General features: G+C 36.6%; 1 protein-coding gene across 2 annotated transcripts; it reads right to left on the minus strand.

Moving 5' to 3' along the window:
* Positions 1-1,123: 1,123 nt before the first annotated feature.
* Positions 1,124-26,129, minus strand: LOC118928792 (guanylate-binding protein 4-like). 2 transcript variants are annotated; one of them, XM_036918355.2, is made up of 11 exons: positions 25,957-26,128; positions 24,179-24,374; positions 14,372-14,499; positions 12,400-12,509; positions 12,016-12,212; positions 6,831-7,076; positions 5,693-5,973; positions 4,121-4,333; positions 3,007-3,109; positions 2,477-2,670; positions 1,124-1,589 (listed from the first exon to the last, which is right to left on the minus strand). In XM_036918355.2, exons 2-11 carry the CDS (start codon positions 24,366-24,368, stop codon positions 1,383-1,385), a joined length of 1,869 nt encoding a protein of 622 aa, XP_036774250.1. In that variant the 5' UTR covers positions 24,369-24,374; positions 25,957-26,128; the 3' UTR covers positions 1,124-1,382. The 2 variants fall into 2 exon arrangements, with proteins under 2 accessions (XP_036774250.1, XP_036774251.1); XM_036918356.2 differs by lacking the exon at positions 24,179-24,374 and having other exon boundaries at positions 25,957-26,129.

Here is a 26,129-nt window from a genome sequence, read left to right on the forward strand (position 1 = left end):
TTTATTGAAAAGTCATGATGAAAAAGGATTTGGGTGCATGCCTTGTATATTTCTAGTTTCCCATTCTACTGAGCAGACTTTTTGTTTTCCCATATTCTTACTAACCTAGTCTTCTGTCAAATATTTTTCTCTTTGCAAATCATAATGGTGAAACTGGTATCTCAGTTTTACATTACACAGCTCTTATTATCAGCAAAATCAACTGTGTTTTCTACTTACAGTATTGTGCATTTTTAATGGGGATGTTTTCTTTTCTCATTGATTTATAAGTGCTCTTATAGCTAAATACAATATTTTCATTGTGATATAAATTGTAAATGTTTTCTTCATATTGTCATTTGTCTTTTTGCTTTTCTTGTATCTTTTCTATCAATTTCATTATATTTATGTAATTTGACTGTTTTAATCTTCTCTTTTATATCATCCTCTTATTTCATACTGGAAGAGTACACCTCTATTTCAAAACTGTTTTAAAAATTTTCCACATATTACCTAATTTTACAATTTTATTTTCATTTTTAAACCTTTGATACATTTGAAATTTGTTTTGGTATGAAGTATAAGGAAGACTCCAATTTTATTTTTTCTGGATGCCTACATATAGTGCAAATTCTATTTACTGAATGAATTTTCCCTATCCCTTCACTAACGGGAAGTGTCAAATTTATCATATACTAAATGTATGTAGGAATTTTTTTTAATGTCCAAACTTTGAATTCACTTTTACTGATTTTTGAATATTCAAATGTCAGTACCACTAATTATTGGCATGTTTTAATGTACAGTTAGAGATAGCTGCCCATCATTATTCTTCCCTTTAAAGAATTGTATTGGATATTTTTGCATGTAGTTTTTCAATATAAGGATATATCAAAAATAAAATAAATTTATTTACTTCCAAAAAAATGTTTGACATATTTACTGAAATCACATTAAATGTATATATATGTATATATATATAAACATATAAACATACCATATATGACTTACAGGGATTGATATATTTCCTTAGGCCCATTGTTATATATTTCCGAGTTTTCCAGTAATATTTGAAACATATCTTTATGTGAGTTTTACAAATTTATGTATGATTTTATTCAGAAGTATTTTATTTGTTGTGACAGTATTGCAAACTTAGTTTTATCTTCCAGTGTATTTCCATTCAATTTGTTTCCCATTTCTTTAAATTAATTTATTCAATCAAAATTAAGTTTGTTTTTTTGTATACCAAACACTGACATATTTTGAATCACTTTTTATTTTTTAACCTCTGTTGTATGAAAGTAGCATGATATGTATTTCAAAAATGAAAACAGTATTACACTATTAAAAGAAGCCTCGTTTTAAAATATCCTTAAGAAACCTAAGCCTATTTAATTTCTTTAGTCAAGAACTTTCTGCTCTCCATACCATAGTTTAAAAATTTCAGGTAGTGCAATAATTAGCACATTCCCAGCCATTTCAATAGCCTTCAACATGCATGAGTCATTGTTTTTAGTTTCTTCAATCTCTTTTCTTAATCGATTTATCTCCATAGCCAACTCATGGGATTTCTTCTTAAATTTTTCATTAAGCAATTCTTCTTGGATCTATAAAAAAGAATTCACTTTTGAAAAATTTCCAATTAACATGACTTAGGGTTTTGTATTTAATAACCAGCAACAAGCATATTCTATTTTTCTGCCACTTCAGATTGCTCTTTAGGGGATGTCTAATGTGTCCACACCTTTCGACCAGCATAATGAGGGGATCAATGATTTACAACTTTCTAAAACTTCCTTAGCACCATCTCTCTGGTGGTGGGGAGCTGTCAAGGTAGGTCAAACTTAAGAATTTGCCCCATTATGGGTTCCAGTCCAAATTATGCCCTTTGGGTGGAATAGAGTTTTGATTCTAATTAGTTCTCAGTTCCACTCGAGGCAGTGTGGTCATAACTGACAATATGTGGTAACTCCTGATACTACGTAGAACACTGGTTATCAAGCTCCACGTTGGACCAAGGGAGGATTTTCCTCTGTGCTTTATAGTAACCCCAATATATTCAAACAGATCTAGAAATAAACGCAGCAAGATTTAGAGCTTTCAGTATCCTGCATTTCACATCATACCTAACCTGATACTTTCAAGACCAAACGGATATACTTCAGATCTCTTCAATGGTTTTATCAAGAATCCTAAGGATCATAAGACTAACAGATAAGAACCCTGTTCAGTTGAGGTTCACGAGACCATCCTATAATCACCACAGACAGCAGCACAGTTCCCTGAGAGATATTATTTGTATACTCCAGAAGGTGCTGGAATACTGTGGATTTAAGAGCTACAACAGAATCCAGGTCGATTTGAGGCAGTTAGTAAATCATATACTATTTTTGTTTCCCTCTTGAACCTTGACTTTGCTCAAATTTTGTCCTTCCTTTCCTAAGGAAACAGGGAATTGTCTGTCAGGTACTGCCCTGATTCAGGCCATACTTACCCTTAGATAATGATCCAAAACCTTTTCCAGCATCTCCTGAAGTCTTTCTTGTTCCTTCTTTATCTTTTCTTCCAGCTGGGCTAGGTTTTCGTTGAAGCTTCTTTCTTGAGCCTCCAATTTTTGCTGGTGCTCATTCTCTTTCTGCTTTAGCTGCTCCTGTTCCTTCTCAGCTGCTTCCTTTTTGGTCCGTTCCACTGCCCATGACAGTTTTTAAAGGGAAGAAAATAACAGGTCAGGCCTGACCCTCCTGAGCTCAGAGACTAAATTGACTTTGAAAAGGTGACTGGGAAATCTCTAAATTCATGTGATGGCCACACCATCGGCAAGTTTCCAAATTTGCAGAAACAGGCTCTGCCTGTCTGGTTGACGTACAACTATAGTTTGCCTTGTTAGTTTCAGGTTTGACTTAACACAGTGTGTGTTCTGCAGGAGAGGAAGCTCCTTGTTTCAGGAAAGTCTTCTGGTTGCATTTGTCAGAGGGCACTGCAGGAACCTACCCACCCCTCTGTGAGCTGAGCCCTCTCCTGTACCTGCAACGGCCTTCTCCTGAGCAGTGAGGGCATTGTCTGAATGCAGGATGCATTCCTCTACTGTTGCCTGTGACTGTAGAAAGCCCTGGAGGACCTCACTTGCCTGAGGAACCAATAAGGAGCAAAAACATGTTAGGGAACAAAGATCTAGTCTAATGCTAGGGAAATTATTGTTCAACAAAATCCAAAGTCTGACCCTGTAAATTGTGTATCTCTGAATGATTTACTTCCTTCTATGTCCACAATATAAATTCCAAAGCTATTGATGGTACATGGAACTCCATCGCCACCTTTCTAGCTTTTCAGACCCTTTTCTCAACGATGCTCCCCACAAACCACTATGGGTCACACTGAACCATATTCTATTCTTGTGCTAGCTCCTCTAGCCTTTCTCAACAGAGCTATATATGGATACTTCATCTAATATCTCCTGGAACTACCTTCTGGAACATTTTATAAGCTTCCATCTGGGCTTTGAATGGTCACCAAGTTTATTGAGCTGCCTACCAGCTCCATCACTTAGTCTTAGGCAAGTAATCACCTTCTTTGTACATCACATTTCTCAACTGTATAATGCAGATAGCAGTAGTTCCTATTCATAATATTACTCTGAGGATTAAACTGTTAATCCAACAAAAGCACCTAAAACCATGAGTGATATAGTGAGCATTCAATATATATTAACCATTATCATCATCATCATCATCACCACTGGTATCTTTGCATACCAGTATGATAACCCTTATCACAACACATCCAGTTCACTATTTGTATCTTTGGTAAGATCATCAGTATTTTAAGAGCAAAGTTGTGTTTCTAATATTTGCATTCTGTGGACTTAGCACAAATACTGTTACATGTCCCATATATGAAAATGAAATTAATATTTTATTTCACCTGGATTCATGATTCCAAATCATTTCTTTGTAAAGACATTTTTCTGGTATCTTTAAAAATGCCTAATTAATTGTGGATATGAAAACTAAAAATGTGGAAATATTGCCTTACTCTGATTTCTCCCCATAATCAGTGCTGAGGTCTTAGATTTTCAGAGGGAGTAACAAAGACCATCTGTCTCCACTCTGTTGTCCATCATCTCTCCCCTTATTCTCACCTTAACTCCTTTTCTGGGCACTAGCTTGTAGCCATGCTCAACCTTCTTCTTTGCTTCTAAGTAGAGCTTGTGTCCTCCAGAAACAAAGAAAGTTTTCTCTTTAATGCTTTCCATCAGGGGCTTTGAAAGCTGCTTCAGCATAGCCTGACAGTATTTGACAGATGCCTCTTCATTCTGCTGCAAGAAATATTCCTTCTTTTTCTCTATGGCTTCCTGCCGGGGAAATGTAGAGAAATCCAACAGAAAGAGGCTGTTAGAGGGGAAAGTCCAGCAGTGATCCTCTTGGAAGAAGCAGTCTGATCACCTAAGAGTGGACTGGAACATTGTGAAGGGACCAGAAGTCAAGACACTTTTAGTCTTAGTTCTAACCAATCCTCTGTGTGATCTCTGAAAAGTCCCTTTACTTCCTTGGGGCCAGGCTCGTCAACTGCAAAATAATGGGATTGGAAGACATGAACTCCATGGTCTCTTAAGCTGTAGTATGATTAACAGTGACCCAACCACCAGCAATGAACAAAAGAATGTTGAATTGTGGCTAGAAATAGAGTTTCCTCAGAGAGCTTGGGTTGCTATGGATGGAAAAATATACAAAGAAAACCAACCATCCAGTAATGACTTGAAGTGTACTCTGAACAGTTTAGAACTCTTCATGAATTCTTTTAATAAGGATTTGAGTGTGTGAAGATAAAGAAATGGAAATTTCCCTTGCTCTTTAAAATTACAATATAGTTGACTTTCTGGCACTTCCTCAATATAAACTGCGAGATTTTTTTCACTTGCAGGCTGGTCACAGATTGAAAGAAAATCTTCCAATGATGGTGCCTGTGGAAAGCAGAATTAAGGCGTCTCCCAAGATTTCCTTCCTGTGATGAATACTTCTTGCATAGTCCTGGAGCCTGTGAACTTGATAAATTTTATTCCACTGGTTAGGCTATATTATATAGCATAATTTGAGTTTAGGGGGTAGGGATAGGGAACCTTAAATAAGAATTTGAGGTATTTAAAAGCAGAGAGATTTCCCCAGCTCCAGGCAGAAGAGGAAGTCAAAGAGACTAAAACATGAAAAATATTTGATGTGTTGTTGGCTTTGATGATTTGATGATTATTGGCTTGAAGATGGAAGGGAGAACATGGAGATATATGAAAAATGCTCCTAGGAACTGAAATGCCTTCTAACAGTCAGCAAGAAAGGGAGCGTGAATCCCACAACCAAAAGGAAGTGGATCCAGTCAACAACTGGAATGAATTTGGAGCCACCTCAGAGCCTGAAGCTGAGAATTCGTCTTGGTCAACATCTTGTTTTCAGCCTTGTGATACTCTGAGCAGAGCATCCAGTCATCCTGTGCCTGCCTTCTGACCTACAGAATGGTGAGGCTTCTAGATTAATGGCATTTTTTAAAATGTAGCACAGAAAATCAATAAAAGGTGAACGGTAGCCTTGTAGAGCCCTGTCACTTACAAATCCACGCTCCTTCTACCATGAGTAGATGAACCACAGAGTAAAAAATACACAGTCTAAGCATTAGTCCAGAAGGGCAGGAATCAAGAGGGATAAATGCTAAGACAAGTTACCACAAGCTTTTTTTGGAACTTCCGTTCATCATCCCTGAAAGAGTTCTCTATGAAGACTGCAATGGCTTCCTTCTCACAGTCTCCATGCTTCTTTAGCAACTCCTGGAGCGAATCTGTGGGAAGGCTCACTCCTTGGGTCATCTCCTTGCTGTAGTGGTTGACTGCCTTCTGCACAGCCACTGAGTTCTCATGCTCAGCCAGAGTTGTCACAGCATTCTCCAAACAAGGAACTACACCACTCTTGATGGCATTCACATAGGCTTCCACCAGAGCCCCCAGCCCTGAATAAGTCAGGAAATTTGGGGATAAATATCGATGTCTCACTCACAGGCTTCCAGATTTTTATGGAACATTATTCTAAAATTACAAAAACTTATCTACAATGAAATTTTATTTTCTTCTATCAGGAATCTACTCCTCTCTAATAACATTTTTGTTTTTCCTGCTCCCTCTCTTACTCTTTTCCACTTTCTTATATTACAATTTTAATTACTGATTACAACCAATATGCCCGTGGGTCACTGGTTTCCCATTCTAGGTTTCCATTCACAGAAAATAAAGAGGAATTGATTACATAGGCACAGTGGCCTTCACAAACAAGATCAGCTACACAGTTTATATGGGATAGTACAAAATGAAAATGTGGGCTCCTAGTTAAAAATGATCAAGAATTCAAAACAGTGATAGAGAGTATTAAATCAAGCATGGACTCCTCTTTGCACAGGATACCATGGGACTTTATAAGTCTCATGCCCTGGGTGTAAGATTATAGGCAGTTTTGTTTTTCAATGGGTTTGCAGGAACTCATAGCTTCCTATTTATTATCTGACTCATGTAAATTTATAAAATATCTACTATATCCTTATGAATAAGAAGTTACCCCATGGGATTCTTCAGTGTATAGATAATCTGTCTTTAACTTCATCTGGTTTTTTTGTAATTAGTGGATTAGTTTCTTGAGATAATAATTAAGTTTCAGCAAACCCTCATTTAGGAAGACTTTAATAAAGTCTATTTGCAGTGTGAATATCTGCTTCTCTATAGCTATATGCAGATGTAAACAAAACTACTGACAAAACCTATAATCAAAGCTCCAAGACACACACTGACACAGAGACATGCTTTGGGGCAAACTTACGATTTCCAGTGACAATGATTCCCTCTCTCAGGGTCTTGGTCCTTGAATTGTCTAAGATATAGGAACGAAATTTTTTTGATTGCACCTGGAAACTACCATCCAGATGGTCTTCTCGCACATTCTCAATATGGAATAAGAGATTTTTGTCACTTGTAGGCCGGTCAAAGGTGAAGCACTTCCGGTTCGGAAAGAACTCCCTAATACATTCTCTGGGCATGTTGGAATTTTGGACTCTGGGATTTTTGCCTGCAGAAGTGGAAAAAAATAGATTATTGGAGGGCAGCTTGCAGTAAAGAGGTCTGAGGGCTTTCATTTCCAAAAATCTTTGCATCGTTACATCTCCTATGTATGTAAATCTCCTTTAATCCAATCACTTCAAATCAACCTATGCCAATCACCAAAGGTAAGAAAAATCCGTTTCTGCATAGAGCAGAGTCAAGAAAGTATTTCAGGAGGAGGAGAGGCATCCAGCCCAAGTGAAGAAACTTATGGTTGGTTTCCTTAGCACTGTATGCAGTTGGGTGAATTAAGTATTAAATGTTTATTGAATGACTGACAAATGAAAAAAATGGTCAGAATTTCTTTTTGCAATCCTACTGTCCCCATATTAGAAATAAAATCTGGACCTTAAAATAAAGTAGTGACGGAAAGAAGGATAAGGTGTTGATTGTGAGAATATCAGGAGGACAAATGATACCAAGGTAAGAAAAAAAAATCACATACTCAATAAATATGTTTAGAATTATTTTAACAGAAAGGTCCACAGGATAAGGTTAACCCAAAGTAATTTGGAGATGTTATCACTTATGTATAGCAGACTATATTTGATTTGACAAGTACTTCACAGAATGATTTTGGGGATATGTCAGATGCCCAATAAATACTTTTTGAAAGAATGAGTGAATAAATGAATGATTAAATAAAATGTGTATGACTTCTTCTTAGCTACAGCAATCAATAAAAAGAATTAAAGGCATCCAAATTGGTAAGGAAGAAGTAAAATTGTCCCTATTTGCAGGTAACATGATACTCTATATTGAAAGCCTTAAGGCTCTACCTTAAAACTTTAGTTTAAAAAAATAAAATTGCAGAACATAAAATTAATGTAAGATCTGTTGTGTTTCTTTACAAATTATGAACTTAGCAGAAAGGCAAATCAAGAAAAAAATCCTATTTAAACTTGCATCAGAAAGAATAAAAATACCCGGGAATAGATCTAACCAAAGAGGTGAAAGACCTGTATTCTGAAAACTGTAAGACATTGATGAAAGAAATTGAAGATGGCATAAATAAATGGAAAGAAATTCCATGCTCATGGATTAAAAGAATTAATATTGTTAAAATGGCCATCCTGCCCAAAGCAATTTACAGAGTCAATGCAATCCCTATCAAAATACCAAGGACATTTTTCATGGAACGAGAACAAATACCCTAAAATTTGTGTGGAATCAAAAAGACCCAAACAGTCACAGCAGTCTTGAGAAAGAAGAACAAAGGTGGCGGTATTACTCCCTGATTTTAAACCATACCACAAAGTTACAGTAATCAAAACAGTATGGTATACTGGCATAAGAACAGATACATAGAACCGTAGAATAGAATAGAGGGTCCAGAAATAAACCCATGCTTACAGGGTCAAGTAATATATGACAAAGGAGGCAAAAATAAACAATGGGGAAAAGATAGTCTCTTCAATGAATGGTGGTGGGAAAACTGGACAGCAACATGCAAAAGAATGACATGGGATTTGTTTCTTACATCATGTACAAAAATAAATTCAAAGTTGATTAAAGACTCAAATATAAGATATGAAACCATAAAACTCCTAGAAGAAAACAGACAATAAACTCTTGAGCATCAGCATTAGTAATTTTTGTCTGGAGTCTCCCTGGGCAAGAAGAACAAAAACAAAATAAACAAGTGGGACATCATCAAACTAAAAAGCTTCTGCACAGCAAAAGAGACCAACATAAGTAAAAAGACAAGCTACTGAATGGGAGAAGATATTTGCAGATAACATATCTGATAAGGAGCTAATATCCAAAATATAAAAAGAACTCATAAAACTCAACAGCAAATAATAGGAATAATCATAATCTGATTTAAAAATGGGCAGAGGACCTAAATAGACATTTTTCCAAAGAACTACAGATGGCCAACAGGCACATAAAAAGATACTCAACATCATTAGTCATCAGGGAAATGCAAATCAAAACAACAATGAGATATCAGCTCACATCAATCACAATGGCTAATACCAACAAGACAAGAAACAAAAAGTGTTGGTGACTGCTACTTCTATAGCTTTTCTTCTTCCTTCCTAATTACAACCCTTAAATAGAATTCGTGCCTCATATCAAATTTACCGAGTATCATAATTTTCCAAGTGGTAAAGAGACCTCAAGACAAATGCTGGGCATAGAAGCTACAGGGCATAAATATGCAAAGAAATAAAAAGCTAACCATTTGAAACAATAAGGCTTTTCTCTCACTTACCAACTTTACATTTCCCTGTATGGCCCCGGAAGATGACTGGTTAGCCAGAGACGGGTAAGATTCCTCAAGGGAGGAACAACCTAAGACAGGCACAGTCGCAGGGGGTTCATCAGGTGAGAAACTGGGGATCAACAGAGGTGAGGCTTAGAACCTCACCCCCCCCGTTCTGAGAAAAATCTTCTGCATCCGTGGATGTTTTATTGCCCTCGTCTAGCTTGGATTAACACATAGTCTACAGGCACACACCTGGTCATCTACATTTGCTCTCTTACAACACTAAACTATGTTTTCTACCTTTATCTTGTATCTACCTACCACTTCAGTATTTTATTAAAAATAATAATAATAAAGAGAGAAATGTGGTATCCACATATAAATCAAGTGTAAAAATCAAATGAGTATTGATATTTGAACTGACTGTTTATAGTTCATAATGCATGAGCAAAACCGAAGGTTTCTGTGATGGCTGCCCTTGTACTGTTCACCATGTAAGAACTTATTCACTATGTAAGAATTTGTTCTCCATGTAAGAACTTGTTTGTTATGCCTCAGAAGATTGGAGACTGATGAAAATTGGGGTGGATTAATGATTGTGCATTGAGCATTGACTCCCCTATACAGAATTTTATTGTTGTTAACAACCATTTTATCAATAAATATGAGAGATGCCCTCACAAAAAAAAAAAAAAAGGTATATACTTCCAATGGTAAAATAATAAGTAACCGGGATGTAATGAATATAGTCAAGATATTGTAACAGCTTGGTATGGTGATAGCTGGTACCTAGAATTGTCATGTATATAAATGTTGAATCACTGTGTTGTACACCTGAAACTAATGTAATGTAATACTGTGTGTCAACTACCCTTCAATAAAAAAATAATTATCTAAAAAAAAAAAAAAAGTGTTGGTGAGAATATGAAGAAAAAGGAATCCTCTTACACTACCAGTGAGAATGTAAATTGGTGCAGCCACTATGGAAAGCAGTATAGAGGTTTCTCAAAAAATTAAAAAGAGAAATACCATATGATCCAGCAATTCCATCTCTGGGAATCATTCAAAGAAAACAAAATCACTAATCTGTAAAAATATATGCACTCCTGTGTTTATTACAGCATTATTTACAGTGGCCAAAGTAGGAAACAACCTAAATGCACATCCCAAGATGAACTGATAAAGATGAGGTGGTATATATACACAAAGGAATATTACTCAGCCATAAAAAGAATGAACTCTTGCCATTTGCAACAACATGGATAAACCTAGAGAGCATTACACTAGGTGAAATAAATCAGAGAAAGACAAATACCATATGATTTTATTTATATGTGAAATAGAAAAAAAGAACAAAACAGAGAGCAGATTGGTAGAACTATGGGTGAAATAGGTGAAAGGGATAAAGAGGTACAAATGTACAATTAGAAAATAAATTAGTCATGGGGATGAAAATACAGTATAGGGAACATAGCCAATAATATTGTAGTACCTTTGTATGGTGACAGATGGTAACTATACTTATGGTGAGCATTTAGTAATGTATATAATAGCTGAGTCGCTATGTTGTACAACCAAAACAATATAATATTCAATATCAACTATATTTTAATGTGGAAAAAGTTTATGCTTTCCAGGTGCTGTCAGTTATCCATCTTGCTAAAATAAAACTAAAAAAAGTAAAAAAAAATGCATGTAAAATGTATATGTAGTTAATATTAAGTTATAAATTGCAATATAATGTGCAAGCATGTAAGAATGAAGAAAGTGAAATCATGAGAAAGGTAAATGTGGATTTGAAAGCCTTCCTAGAAGGGCATGTCATTTTTTTTCCAGACACTTATTGTATAAGTATCCTTTCTCTGAAATATGTGTTATTCCAGCACTAGTAAAATATTCTACATGAAATATACTTTATAATTAGGTCATTTAAATATGGTATGTACATACAATAGAATAATATTTCAGTCTCAAAAAGGAAAGAAATTCTAACACATCCTACAGCATGGACTAATCTTGATGACATTATAGTTAATGAAATAAGCTTGTCACAAAAAGACATATAGTGTATGATATCACTTATATGAGGTTACCAATATTGAGGCAGAGAGTGGAATGGTGGCTGCCAAGGGATGTGGGTTGCAGGTAGTAGGGAGTTAGTGTTTAATGGGTACAGAGTTTCCAATGAGGAAGGAGTTGGCAGGTGGTGATGGCAGCACAACAATGTGAATGTACTTATCACCACAGAGCTGTTCACTTAAAAAGGGTTAAAATGGTAAATTTTAAGTTTTGCTTTTTTTCTGTAACAAAATGTTTGGGTGATTTTATTTCTTATGAATCCATGTTTACCGGCTTCTCATATGATGAGTTATTTTTGTCAGCATGGAACAGAAGTGGCACATAATAAGGAACACAAGAAATTACAGCACATTTTATAACCTGGAAAAGGTCTTCAAGTCCCCTTTGGTCTAAAAGCATTTGGTTCAACACTGGTCCTTAAGTTTTCTTAGTGAGCTTACTCTAGTAGCTGGATTTTGCAAGGAATAACCCATGACAGACAAACACGGATCACCATTCAACCACCACCACTCACTGTTGGAATGCATCTTAATCCAACATCAAATAAAAATTGAATTCAAGTACTGAATGAGAAGGCACAGGTGACCTTCTGCCACCCAGGCCATGGCTCCGATACCTGGAATTAGCTTCAAGGCATCCTCCAGGTACTCATCTTCAGTGATGGGCAAGTCATCTATCTTCATCTCCAGGGTGAAATCACGAACAGTCCAAACAAAGTCTGGAAAGAAACTCACAAACTCGATGGAGTCCTTTACCTTATCAGGTGTTGAGGAGGACTTTGCTCTGATTAGCTCTGTGAGTTCAGTCACATAGCTGAGAATGAAGCTAAGGAAGGAGAAACGCTTTACAATTTCTGGACCTGATACACACACAAATTTTATAAATACCATTTCCTGTGCCCCTCCTCAATCATGACAATTAAGTCACAGGGAAGTCGACAGTCTCACTTGCCATTCCTATAAATTCATAAAACTTGGTGGTTTGGTTCCTGGAAGGATATTGCAGCTGCTCCAGGGCCTGGTGGTTGATGGTGTTCATGCTGTTGTAGATCAGGGTGCTGCTCAGAAGCACCGTCAGGGCAAAGATCCATGAGTCATTTTTAGGGTCACCCTAGAAAGCATATTAGAGCAAAAGACCAAGGAGTCTATCGATGTTCCCATTCATTAATATAATGACTAGAACATAGTACATATATATACTAATAAGCAGTAAATGATTTCTATTACAAATTGCATGTGTCACAGTCAACATTAAAAACACAATGTATTCACGGGGCATCTTCTAAATGCTAGGCAGTATATTTGGTTGTATGGGTACATGGTTCCATGTGACAGTCCCTGCCCTCAAATGACTTTCTGGATGAGCAGACCAATAAGTTAATTTGCAACCAAGTAAATAATCTCTGCCAGGACTTGAACCAAAGGTGATAATGTAAAAAAAAATAAAGGGGTAAATCTAATAAGTGAAAAAAAGGGCCCTGTGAATGTTGAGCAAGAAGATACTACATTTCACTATGAAGTGACGGCAAGCAGGAAAAATACTGGGTTTTAAAGAAATGGCAGAATGTGGACTCGTAGAAATAAAGAGATCATGCAGGTGAAAGTACCCACACAAGCTGAGTCAGAATTGTTAAAAGCAGAAAAGGTGTTATGGAGTCATTCCATTTGACTGAAGCCATGTGTAAAAAATGCGTGGGTGTAGACGACAGGCTGGAAAGGAGACTCAGGACAAGATGTGAAGGACACTGAAGTTCAGGCAAGCAGAATTAGATACAACCCAAATTATATCACATGCTATAAATTCAGCAAGTGGTTCTGCTGTCATCAGTCATTAGTAATTTGGCATGTTTTGATCCCTTGAACAAATGTAATTAGATTAAAAAAAAATTTAGGCCAAAGCACAATATAATTCAGCATCAAGAGTTCATCTTCACATTTTTTGCAGGGTTGGTCAATAATTAGACTACACTTAATTCATGGGGAATTAGGTTGAGGGGCCCTGGAATAATAAGTAACAAGTTGTTAGTTTTGTTTTAGTTTGAAAAATTGCTGGTACATTCAAAGAAGGGACAAACTTGTGAAAATTCAAGCATATGATAACATGATTCATGAGGTCTAATAGTTCCTCTTCCACCTTAGTTTTATACTTTTTTTATATTGAGAACTTTAGAACTTTTAAAGTTTTAAAACATTAAAAATTTTAACTCAGAATTTCCAAATCTTTCCTCCATCTTATTTTGCAGTAATACAATGAGTCTACTGCTGCAATGCAGACACAGACTTATATAAAATGAGAAATGACTGCATTTAACGCTGTAAAGACAACATACCTAAAATTATCCTTTTACAGTGTTTATTTGCCAAGATTGTGCATTTTACAAGTCAGTGAAGAATTAATCTTCAAAGTCCAGAAACTTAGACTAAAACCATAAGGAATGTTCCTAGAATAACCAAAGCTTTTCTGTAGTTTATTTAAATAGACTACTTCACTCACATCCTATTTTCTATGCTGCTATAGCCAAACTTATCAATCCACACACTTTGGTTGGTAGCCCCATTGACCTGATGGGTTACAAGTTAGATAATTTGTGTGTTATTTCGCCAGCAAACTTTCTCTAACCCTGCAACTAGATTGCATCCATAGCAACCAGTACTGATTATAGTCTGTATTCGCCTCTGGGTCTTTACTGTTTTCACTGCTGTGTCTGTGATACTTAGCACAGAGCCCTAGATTCAGCTGCTCAGTAAGTATTTCTTAAATTGTGTCAGTAACCCTGGTGTTAAAAATAAGATGAAAATCTTGCCCTAAAACACCAAAATATTTATGCTCTCAGGGAGTAAGTTCAAAATAAGAGAATTTAACCTCATTATCCATAATTTGCATTTGTTATTTGCAGGAATATGTCACAGAAGTTGAACTAAGATGAAGTTAAAAGGCAAGGACAAAGCTGATTTCTCAACCTTCTGTCTTACCTTTTTCACATCACCCAGGCCCTCAGTGTCCAGAAGGACCAAGGTGTGGTTCAGCTTGGTGGGGTGGGGTATACACCACATCCAGATGCCCTTAGTTTCAGATCTGACTGTGGAGCCCAGACGAAAGCCTGCAAGGAAGGAGTAAACAACATACAGTGACATACAGTGACAAAGGATATTCCAGGAGTGACAATGGTTGAACTGGTACAATAGTAAGGGCCTAGCAGGGAGAGTAGTTGCTTTCATTTCAGGAAAGACAGTCAACACAACTGTTATACATATAAGGACTTTTTAAAGAAACACTTTGGGTCCCTTAACCCTCATACCTTTATCGGCTCAAGAGGTCACATTATAGATTAATGTAAAACTCTATTAGCCTGTGTATTTTTAGCTGACCCTTCAAAGGAAGGAAAAGCATGCATTCATAAGTAGAATTAGAAAGAGGGCAGAGATGAGAACTCTGGGTTTCTATTCACCTTCATGTAGTTCACCCTTTTTTTACATGGGTCATTGTTAAGAGAAGGCCACCTAAATGAAGAAGATGCTAATACAGAAAGGACAGTATTGAGGTGCCACTCTAGGCTTGTTCTCTGAAACAGTCTTCTAGTTTGGGTGTAGTGAGGACTGATTTTTGAAATGTAACCGTGTAATCAGTAATGTGAGGATCTGAACACCTACATAAGTAGATAAGGTTTGTTAGATAAAAAATCATCTAAGTTTTTGAGATGGACAGTAACAAAATCAAAAATATATTTAGAAAAGTTAGTATGGTATTGGAATAGGGGAGAAACTAGGAATTGAGATCTTGGAGTAGTTAGAAGGCTTCTGGAATTTTAGAGCTGTTACGGACTCAAGCGACCATTTAGTCCACTGGGAGATTACCTGGTTATTACCTGATGCCATCTTGAGTAGAAAATATAAGGGACATTGTTGAAACTCCCTAAATAATATTGATCTATCATTTAAAAAACTTGTTCAGTCCCTCAAATAAAACCTATGAATTTACTTGGGTCAGACAAGGAAAATTGTTCTCTGATGGTGGTCAAGAATTCTCATGAAAGAAAAAGACAAAATATTTTGCTTAGAAGCTAATGGGAGATTGGAAAGTAAAAGGGGAGAGAGGGAAGGAGGAAATAAAGGCTGAGAGAGGAGGGAAGAGAGAAGGAGGGGGGAAAAGAGAGAGATTGAGAGAGATAGCGGGTTGGATGTATGGGATCCAGAGTTTAGTGGACTGCAGTTCAACCCTAGTGGTACTGAGCCAGAGAGGAATTAATAGATTCGAAAATAATGTCTGCATGTTCTAAACAGAAAATCCTACATGACCATGGGGAGATTCTCCTAAAAAATCAATAAGAACCATAAGAAACAACCTAACCAAGTTAAAAACAAACACAAAAAACAAACTCCACATCAGTGAGTAGTAAGAACATTCACATTGTGTTGAACTACAGACTACATTGACCCTGAACTATTCTTTTTGTTTTCATAGAGACCATAACATTGAAGGGAAAGCTCAATGCTTTTTAGTAATTAACACAATCTTTGAAAGTGTTCGAGACCTAGAAGTCACTTAGAGACTTCTTGTGGCTCTTGGGACACTTACTAGTGATGACTCAACCACTATACAATTAAACAAGACTTCAGACATTTATTCTCAAATAAAAAGGCATGCCTTACTATCAGAATCAGCTAAAGTAAGTGAATACTGTACATTTATCCTAAATTTGCTGTTACTATGGGGAAGGGAGTTGAAATTTTAAGTTGATTTAGTGTTTTTTTTTTCCCCTCACATTTTACATAACTAATTACAGATGATTAAAAAAAGAATGCTGTGCATCAAGTAAAATTTCAGATCTAAAGTTGGGGGGAGGGGAAACAAAGGAGAAATATAATATTTGCACTGAAAAAAATAGGAAATACAAACATCAAATAAATAAAGGTTCTCCATTATTTATAATCAGTTAATTATTTATAGTGAAGCATATGACTATGCAGTTACCAGATTAGTAAAAGCTAAAATGTGTGACAGGAAGCAGGTCCAAGATGGTGACATAGAGGAGCCTGAACACACCTTGTCCCACAAACACACTGAATCTTCATTTAAACACAAAGCAATGTATTTTTATGAAGAACTGAGGCCTGAGTAACACCTTCTGAACAACAAGGGATAAAAAGACAACATTAAAAAATGGCAGGAGATACAGAGACAAGAAATGGAGGGAGCCCTACCCACAGAGTGGCCCTGCAGTAGAGAGGGATATTGCTGAGTTATAGGAGCACACACTTGCCTGCCTTTGGGCAAGGAAGAAAAGCTGTGAGTTGGAGGGTTTAAAGCCAACCATGATTATAATAGAAGGAAACTGACTTTCAGAACATAAGTGCCTACCAAATGGCAGGGGAACTGATGGAAACTCTGGGACTAGATATGCTAGTGAGCACCATTGTTTGCATTCCCCACAGAGCTAGTGTGGACAGGAACAAGGTGGGCACCACTGTTCATGTTTCCCATGCACATTGATTGCATGGACAAGAGCAGGGTCAGGTAATAACACCTGTTTCAGATGTGATGGAGGTGTGATGGCCCCAAACATGCTTCTCAGAGATCTAGCAGTCCCACCAAGGTGGTACCAGTGTGATACTCACACAGATTCACCCCACTAATGCCGCTTCTGTCTCTGGTCACCCTGTTTTCACATTACCAACCTGGTGCCAACCAGGGAGAACCCTGGACTGCACTCTCCATTAGCAGCCACACCATTAGCCCATTAGCATTGTCCTGGCTGGCACCCACTTAGGAGACCACTGGCCAAGCCCTCTACCTACAGTTCCCCACCAGTGAATCCTCAAAATGTTGCCTACCTGGGAGTTCTCTGGACTGTGCCCCTTGAACATTGGCTGCCAACTTGTCAGCATGGCAGCATGGCCCCAACTGGCAACCACACAATAAAGCCCCAGCCCATACCCTGGGATCTCTGGCTCTGGGACACCATGGACTATGCCCACCAATCCTCCATCCATCCAGCCAGTTTTCCAGCTAGCCAACACTGCAAGGCACATGCAATCTACCAAGGGGATGTTCTCACACAAGTTCACACCTTCAAGACTGGGAGAAGTAGCCCTCTTGCCTAATCTATAGAAACAAACACAGAAAGTCAAACATAATGAGGGACACAGAGGAATATGCTTGAAACAAAAGAATAAGACAAAGCTTCAGAAAAAGAATTAAATGAAACTGTTAATCATTCTACCCAATAGTTTAATGTAATGGTTATAAAGATACTCACTTGACTTGAGAAGAGAGTGGATGAACTCAGTGAAAATCTTAACAGAGAGATAAAAAATATTTAAAAAAGGAACCATAAATGAAGAATACAATAAATGAAATGTGAAGTACACTAGAGGGAATTGACAGTAGACTAGAGGATGCAGAATGGATCAGTGACTTGGGAAACAGAATAATGAAGAGCAGTCAAGCTGAATAGCAGAAAGAAAAAAGAATAAAAAGAAGTGAGGATAGGTTAAGGGATCTCTGGAACAATATCAAGAATTCTAAAATTTGCATTATAAGAGTACTAAAAGAAGGAGAGAAAGAAAGGGGTGGAAAACTTATTTAAAGAAATAATAGCTGAAAACTTCCCTAGTCCAGGGAAGGAAACACATTCAAGTCCAAGAATCACAGAGTCTCCAACAAGAAGAATCCAAGGAGGCCTATACCAAGACACATAATAAAGTGTCAAAGATTGAGAGAAAGAGAGAATCTTAAAAGCAGCAAGAGGAAAGCAATGAGTTACCTACAAGGGAAACCCCATAAGGCTTTCAGGTGATTTTTTTATCAGAAACATGACAAGCCAGAAAAGAATGGCATGATATATTCAAAGTGCTGAAATAAACAGACCTACAACCAAGAATACTCTACCCATCAATGTTATCATTTAGAATTGAAGGAGAGATAAAGTTTCTCAGATAAATACAGGTCAAAGGAGCTTGCCACTACTAAACTAGCCTTACAAGAAATATTAAAGGGACTGCTTTAAAAGGAAAAGAAAAGGCCATAACTAGAAGCAAGAAAAATATGACAAGAAAAATTTCACTAGTAAACAGATAGCAAAGATAGTAGATCAATCACTTAAAGCTAGTATGAAAGTTAATACAAAATAGTAAAATCAATTATTTCTAAAATTAGTTCAGGGAATTACTAAATAACAGATTAAAGAAGATATCATATACATAAAATGGGGATGAGGAGAAGTTAAAAACATACTGCTATTGGAATACATTTGAACTTAAGTGAACAACTTAACATGGACTGCTATATATGTAAGACATCATATATAAACCCCATGGTAACCACAAACCAAAAATCTATAATAGATACACAAAAAATAAAGAGAAAGGAATCTAACCATAACACTAAAGAAAGTAATCACTTTCTTTAAAGGGAGGAGAACAAGAAGAAGAGATCAGAGATGAATGACAGAAACAACCAGAAAACATTTAACAAATTACAATAAGTACATGTTTATAAATAATTACTTTGAATGTAAATGGACTAAATCCTCCATTCAAATGTCAGGGTGACTGAATAGATAAAAAAAAAAGAAAGACCCATCTATATGCTGCCTGCAGGAGACCCACTTCAGATCTAAAGACACATACAGACTGAAACGGAAGGGATGGAAAAAGATACTCTGTGAAAATAGAAATGAAAAAAGACAGCTGGTGCAGTAGTACTTACATCAGAGGAAATAGACTTTAAAACCAAAACTATGAAGAGAAAAAAGAGGACATTATAAAATGATTAAGGGCTCAATCCAGCAAGAAGATATAACAATTATAAATATCTACACACCCAACAGAGGAGTACCTAGATACATAGAGCAAATATTGTAGACATGAAGTGAGAAACAGACAACAATATAGTAATAGTAGAGAACTTTAACACCACACTTACATCAATGGATAGATTATCCAGAGAGAAAATCAGTAAAGAAACAGTGGCACATTAGAATGTCCCACTTTGAATGATGCATTAGATCAAATTGACCTAATAGATAAATACAGAATATTCCATATAAAAACAGCAGAATAATCATTCTTTGCAAGTGTACATTCTCCAGGATAGATGAAATGTTAGGCCACAGAACAATTCTTAATAAATTTAGTAAGACTGAATTCATAACAAGCATTTTTTTTGACCACGCAATATGAAATTGGAAATCAGTTACTGGAAAAAACAAAACACATGGAGGCTAAGCAGCATCCTACTAAACAATCAATGAGTCAACAAAGAAATTAAAGAGAAAATTTAAAATACTTGGAGAATAATGAAAATACAAATACAACAATGCAAAATCTTTGGGATGCAGCAAAAGCAGGTTGAAGAGGGAAATTTATAATTTTGCATGTCTATCTCAAGAAACAAAAATCTGAAATAAATCTAACCTACTCTTAAAGGAACTAGAAAAAGAACAAAGCCCAAAGTTAGTAGAAGAAGGAAATTATAAAGTAGAAGAAAGAAATTAAAGGGAATTTATAATTATATTTGTATTTATATTTACATTATATTTATATAATTAATTTATATAAATATAATACAGACTAAAACATTTAGAAAAGATAAATGAACTCAGATATGATTCTTTGAAAAGATAAATCAATAAACATTTAGACAGACTCACAAGAAAAAAAGAGCAGACTCAAATTAATAAAATCAGAAACAAAAAGGGAGAAGTTACAACTGACACCACAGAGATAAAAACAATTATAAGAGATTACCATGAAAAATTATATGTCAAAACAGTGGACAACCTAGAAGTCGATAAATTCCTAGAAAAATACAACCTCCCAAGGTTGACCCAGGAAGAAATAGAAAATATGAACAAACCAATTACTAGTAACAAAATCTAAGTGGAAATCAAGAACTCCCAACAAACGAAAGTTTTGGACCAGATGGCTTCACAGGAGACTCAACCAAACATTTAAAGAAAAGTTAATACTTACCCTTCTCAAGCTATTCCAAAAGTTTGAGAGGTAAGAAAGCTTCCAAACTCATTCTATGAGGCCAACACCACCTTGATAGCAAACCCAGACAAAGACACTACAAAAAGAAGAAAATTATAGGCCAATGTCCCTGATGAACATAGATGTAACGAATTATTACAGGACTGAATTCAAACATACATTAAAAGGATCACTCACATGATCAAGTGGAATTTATTCCAGGGATGCAAGGATAGATAGTTCAATATCCACAAACCAATCAATGTGATACAGCATATTAACAAAAGGAAGGATAAAAACCATATGGTTATTTCAATTGATGCTGAAAACATTTGACAAAATCCAAGATCCATTCATGATAAAAACTCTCAACTAGTGAGTATAGAGGCAACACATCTAAACATAATAAGAGCCATACATGACAAACCCACACCTAACAACATGCTCAAAGGTAAAAAGTTGAAAGTTTTTACTCTAAGATCAGGAAAAAGACAAAGATGCGTACTCTCACCATTTTTATTCATCACAGTACTGGAAGTCCTACCCATAGCAATCAGGCAAGAAAAAGAAATGAGAGGTATCCAAATTGATGGGGTAGAAGTAAAATTGTCACTACTTGCAGATGACTTGATACTATATAAAGAAAATGCTAAAAACTCCACCAAAAAGCTACTAGAACTAGTAAATAAATTCAGTAAAATTTCAGGATACAAAATCAATGTATGGAAATGTATTGTGTTTCTTATATACAAATAATGAACTAAAAGAGAAATAAATTAAGAAATCAACCCCATTTACAGTTACATCAAACAGAATAGAATACCTATGAACAAATTTAACCAAGTTGGTGAAAGACCTGTATTCTGAAATCTCTGACATTGATGAAAGAAATAGAAGATAGCACAAATAAATGGAAAGATATTCCATGTTCATGGATTAGAAGAATTAATATTGTTAAAATGGTCATCCTGCCCAAAGCAATTTACAGAGTCAATGCAATCCCTATCAAAATACCAAGGACATTTTTCATGGAACTTGAAAAAATAATCCTAAAATTTGTATGGAATCAAAAAGACCCAAACAGTCACAGCAATCTTGAGAAAGTAGAACAAAGCTGGTGGTATCACTCCCTGATTTTAAACCATACCACAAAGTTACAGTAATCAAAACAGTATGGTATACTGGCATAAGAACAGATACATAGAACAGTGGAATAGAATAGAGGGTCCAGAAATAAACCCAGGTTTACAGGGTCAAGTAATATATGACAAAGGAGGCAAAAATAAACAATGGGGAAAAGATAGTCTCTTCAATGAATGGTGCTGGGAAAACATGTAAAAGAATGACATGGGATTTGTTTCTTACATCATGTACAAGAATAAATTCAAAGTTAATTAAAGACTTAAATATAAGACATGAAACCATAAAACTCCTAGAAGAAAACATAGACAATAAACTCTTGAGCATCAGCATTAGTAATTTTTGTCTGGAGTTTCCCTGGGCAAGAAGAACAAAAGCAAATAAACAGGTAGGACAACATCAAATTAAAAAGCTTCTACACAGCAAAGGAGACCAACCAAAGTGAAAAGACAAGCTACTGAATGGGAGAAGATATTTGCAGATGACATATCTGATAAGGAGCTAATATCCAAAATATAAAAAGAACTCATGCAACTCACACCAAAATAATAATAATAATAATAACAATAATAGCAACAATAATAATAATTTGATTTAAAAATGGGCACAGGACCTAGATAGACATTTTCCCACAGAACTACAGATGGCCAACAGGTACATGAAAAGATACTCAACATCATTAGTCATCAAGGAAATGCAAATCAAAACGACAATGAGATACCAGCTCACACCAATCAGAATGGCTTATATTAACAAGACAAGAAATAACAAGTGTGGTTAGAATATGAAGAAAAGGGAATCATCTTACACTATAAGTGGGAATGTAAATTAGTGAAGCCACTATGGAAAGCAGTATGGAGGTTTCTCAAAAAATCAAAAATAGAAATACCATATGATCTAGCAATTCCATCTCTGGGAATCATCCAAAGAAAACAAAATCACTAATCTGTAAAGATATATGCACTCCTGTGTTTATTACAGCATTATTTACAGTGGTCAAAGTAGGAAACAACCTAAATGCACATCCATAGATAAACAGATAAAGATGAGGTGGTATATATATATATATATATATATATACACACACAAAGGAATATTACTCAGCTATAAAAAGAATGAAATTTGCCATTTGCAACACCATAGATGTACCTAGAGGTATTAGGCCAAGTGAAATAAATCAGACAAAGACAAATAGCATATGATTTCACTTATATGTGGAATCTAAAAAACAAAACAAGCAAACAATACTGAAACAGACTTATAAACACAGAGAACAGACTGTGGACTGCCACAGGGGAGTGTGTGTGTGGGTGGGTGAAATAGACAAAGGGGAAAAAACTAGTGAGAATGTTGATATCTTGATCTGGGTGATGGTTATATACATACATACACATGTCAAAATTCATCAAGCTGTCCACTAAGATTTGTACAGTTTGTTGTATGTACCTCAATATAAAAAAATTTTTTTAAAGGCTTATATTACCAAATGGTGGTAAGAATGTGGAAAAATCTTAGTTACTGCTAATAATCACACAAATTGCATATCAAGTTTGAAAACTGTTTCATATTATCTCGAAAGGCTGGAGACACACATACCCTGTTATCTTGCAATTCCATTACTGGGTATAACAAATAGGTGAGGTTTGGGTCATGTATACTAGGATATAAATAAGAAAACACTTCATAAAAAAATAAGACCTGGGAATAATATCAACATCCATCAATAATAAATAGAGAAACAAATTGTGATATTTTCATACAATTGCACACTATAACCTAGTTAAAACAAATAAATTACAATACAAACAAGAATGTGGATGATTCTTACAAACTTCTTGGTGAGAAAAACCAACAAAACAAAAGAATACATAGAATATAATTCCATTTTATATAGACTTTAAATGCAGGATAAATTAAACTGTGTTTTAGAAATACAGAGACTACAAAGCTATTTTAAAAAGAAAGAGGAAGAAGTGCCATGAAAATAAGAAATATTGGTAAGCACCAGTGAGACGTGAAAGGGTGTATTTGGACTTGTGGGTGTTTGCACTGTTTTACTTCCTGGCCTGAGCAGTGGTTATGTGGGTGATCACTTTACATTTATTACCTTTATTGTACATATATGTTTCACACACTCTTCTGTGTGTATTTTCACATATCAGAAAATACTAACTACAAAAAGAGAAGGTAGTATAACTTATCAAACTTGGCTCCCTTGTGATACAGGAATCACAGCTTCCTCCCTCTTTCCCTTTCTCCCTCCCCCTACTTTTTAAAAAGCAAAGAAGCTATTGTGTCTACAATAAACTAAATTTTTATGCTGCTGGGAATGACCCTGTAATTCGGGTAAATGGGATGCAGGAGAAAGGGAATAATGGCAGAAGCTGAGCTCTTGAGCAGGTGAGAGTGGATGGGATCCAGAGGACTAGTGTAGGGCTCTTTCAGTAGGGTTGGGAGGCTCTTCTTTTGCATAAGATAAAAGAATAAGATTTTGTGGACAAGCAGGGTTGAGGTTGTACATTTGGTGGTGAGAATTGGAGGTCTTCAGTAGCAGGGGTCAGGCTCTTCCTTAAGATGACACTAGAGAAGGTGTGATCAGCTCTGCAGGTGAGATCTACCTTCTCACTGGTTCCCAGCAAACGGACCCTTTACCAGGACAACACTCACCATGGTTCTGCCCTGCCAGAAGGTTCATCAGGTAGGACTTTCCTGTCCGATACAGCCCTGCAATGGCCACCACCACCACAGGTTGAGATACCTCATAAAGAATCTGTAATGCTTCTGGATTTACCATCAGCTGCTCTTCCTGGTTTTCCACTAGACAAATGGGTGCTGTCTTGGTGGGTCCAGATGCCATGGTAACCTGTAACCCAGAAGAGCTCTTCAGTAGAATAAAGATCCCAAAGTCATCTCTAATAGTTAGGTGAAGTACGCATATATAGTGAATAGCTTTCTGCTTATGTTATTTACATACATATATATATATATATATATATATATACTTCTATATATCTCTCAATTTCCTTCATTTGTAGACTTCTAAGAGAACGTATGCAGCCTAGTGTGTCAAGGCCTGGTATAGATGCCATATGTCTATTGTCTATTGATCTTTAAGTGAACCCTAAAATAGCTTTGTCCTGGAAATGCACAAAATGAATAGAATGAGAAAAGCAAAGGACTGATGATGGAGTCCTGAGAAAACTAGCATTTCAGGGGTACAGAGCCAGAATGGGACATGAAGGAGATGAATAGTCAGAAGAATTTTTTTTTTAGAGTTCCAGGACAATATGGTGTCTCATTCACTCTATAAATATTTGTTGAATATCTACAGTGTGCTGCACTATTCTAGGTGCTCGGTGTCCACAAGTGAACAAAATGGGTAAAATCCTGCCTCATGGAGCTCTAGTCTAGTAGGGCCAGTGACAGATATTTAACAAAACAAACAAAGATGTATATATGTTAGATGACGGTAAGTGTGCTGGAGAAAAATTAGTAAGTAATGAAACGTGCAGTAAAAGGGCAGTGTGATTATATATATGATGTTCTGAGAAAGAGACAAAAGGAAGGTGATCAATGACCTTCAAGAAGGCAAATTCAGTGAAAGGGTGCGAGGAGGCAGCTGGATGGAGGGGTGGCCGTGAAAGCAGGCAGAAGAGACCGTGTAGCTTGTCTCAGCATGCAAAGGGAAGATGTGTACAGTGCCTAGAGAGATACGGGTCCAGGATTCATTTATTAAACTGAAGGGAAAGGACATTTCTTGTTTATAAGCTTACAACAGTAAATTACACCTCACCATTCTTCCTAAGATCCCTCTGGAAAACATCTTAAAAAGAGTCAGCCTAAACGGTCCTCCCTGCGGTCCATGCATTTGCTGCGGGATGGTGAAGCCATGTGGAAGTGCAGTTTTGAGGCCATACCTCAAAAAGTACCATCCTCACACATTTTGAATGGTTAGTAAAAATAACCAGTAACCCAAATTTTAGATTTAAATTGTCTCTAAGACAACGATCATATTTTCTCTCTGTTTTCCCAATGCACAGCAGGGCAGGGTGCAGTCAGGACATTTCAGGAGGGGTGGGAGAGATGAAGGAAGTGACCCCACCCAGTGCCTCGGAAAGGCCTCCGCTTTGGTTCCTCAATCAGAGAAAAGATTTACGCTCCCATGACTAAATTAGAGCAGGACGCACTCCTTCTCCCAAGCGTTGCTAGGTAGATGTGCTCCAGGAAGGGCAGCGCGTCCCGGGGACTCACTCCGAGCACCGTCGCCTCGCAGCCGCCTCGGGTTCAAACCGAGACGCGGAGCCGCCGGGAGCAGAGCGCCCGCGTCGGGCTCCGCGCGGTCCTCCTGCTCCCTCCCCACCCGCCGGGGTGGGTGTGCCGGGGACTTTGCTGTTAGTTAGTTAATAGAAATGTGTACTCAAGACCAAGTTTAGGAGCGAACTTACCTGATGCTGACGCTGCGGCCAGGGGCCGAGTTTTTAGCTGCCCTCGATCGCCTCTTGCGCGCTGCTCTGCGTCTGCTCCTAGAGAAACCCACAGTTCTCTTTAGAAGTTAAGAGTAAACCGGATATTACAACCATTCTTTTAAGGTTGAGGATGAGGAAGAACTGAAATCGAA

This window comes from Manis pentadactyla, chromosome 4 (genome assembly GCF_030020395.1).
Source record: "Manis pentadactyla isolate mManPen7 chromosome 4, mManPen7.hap1, whole genome shotgun sequence".
NCBI lineage: Eukaryota > Metazoa > Chordata > Mammalia > Pholidota > Manidae > Manis > Manis pentadactyla.

Excerpts from the sequence above, each read along its gene's own strand:
- LOC118928792 (XM_036918355.2), bottom strand. The coding sequence starts at position 24,368 with ATGGCATCTGGACCCACCAAGACAGCACCCATTTGTCTAGTGGAAAAC. Across the intron at positions 12,510-14,371 it reads GCCTGGGTGATGTGAAAAAG|GGTGACCCTAAAAATGACTC; the intron begins GTAAGACAGAAG and ends TATGCTTTCTAG. Across the intron at positions 12,213-12,399 it reads CAGGCCCTGGAGCAGCTGCA|CTATGTGACTGAACTCACAG; the intron begins ATATCCTTCCAG and ends CTTCATTCTCAG.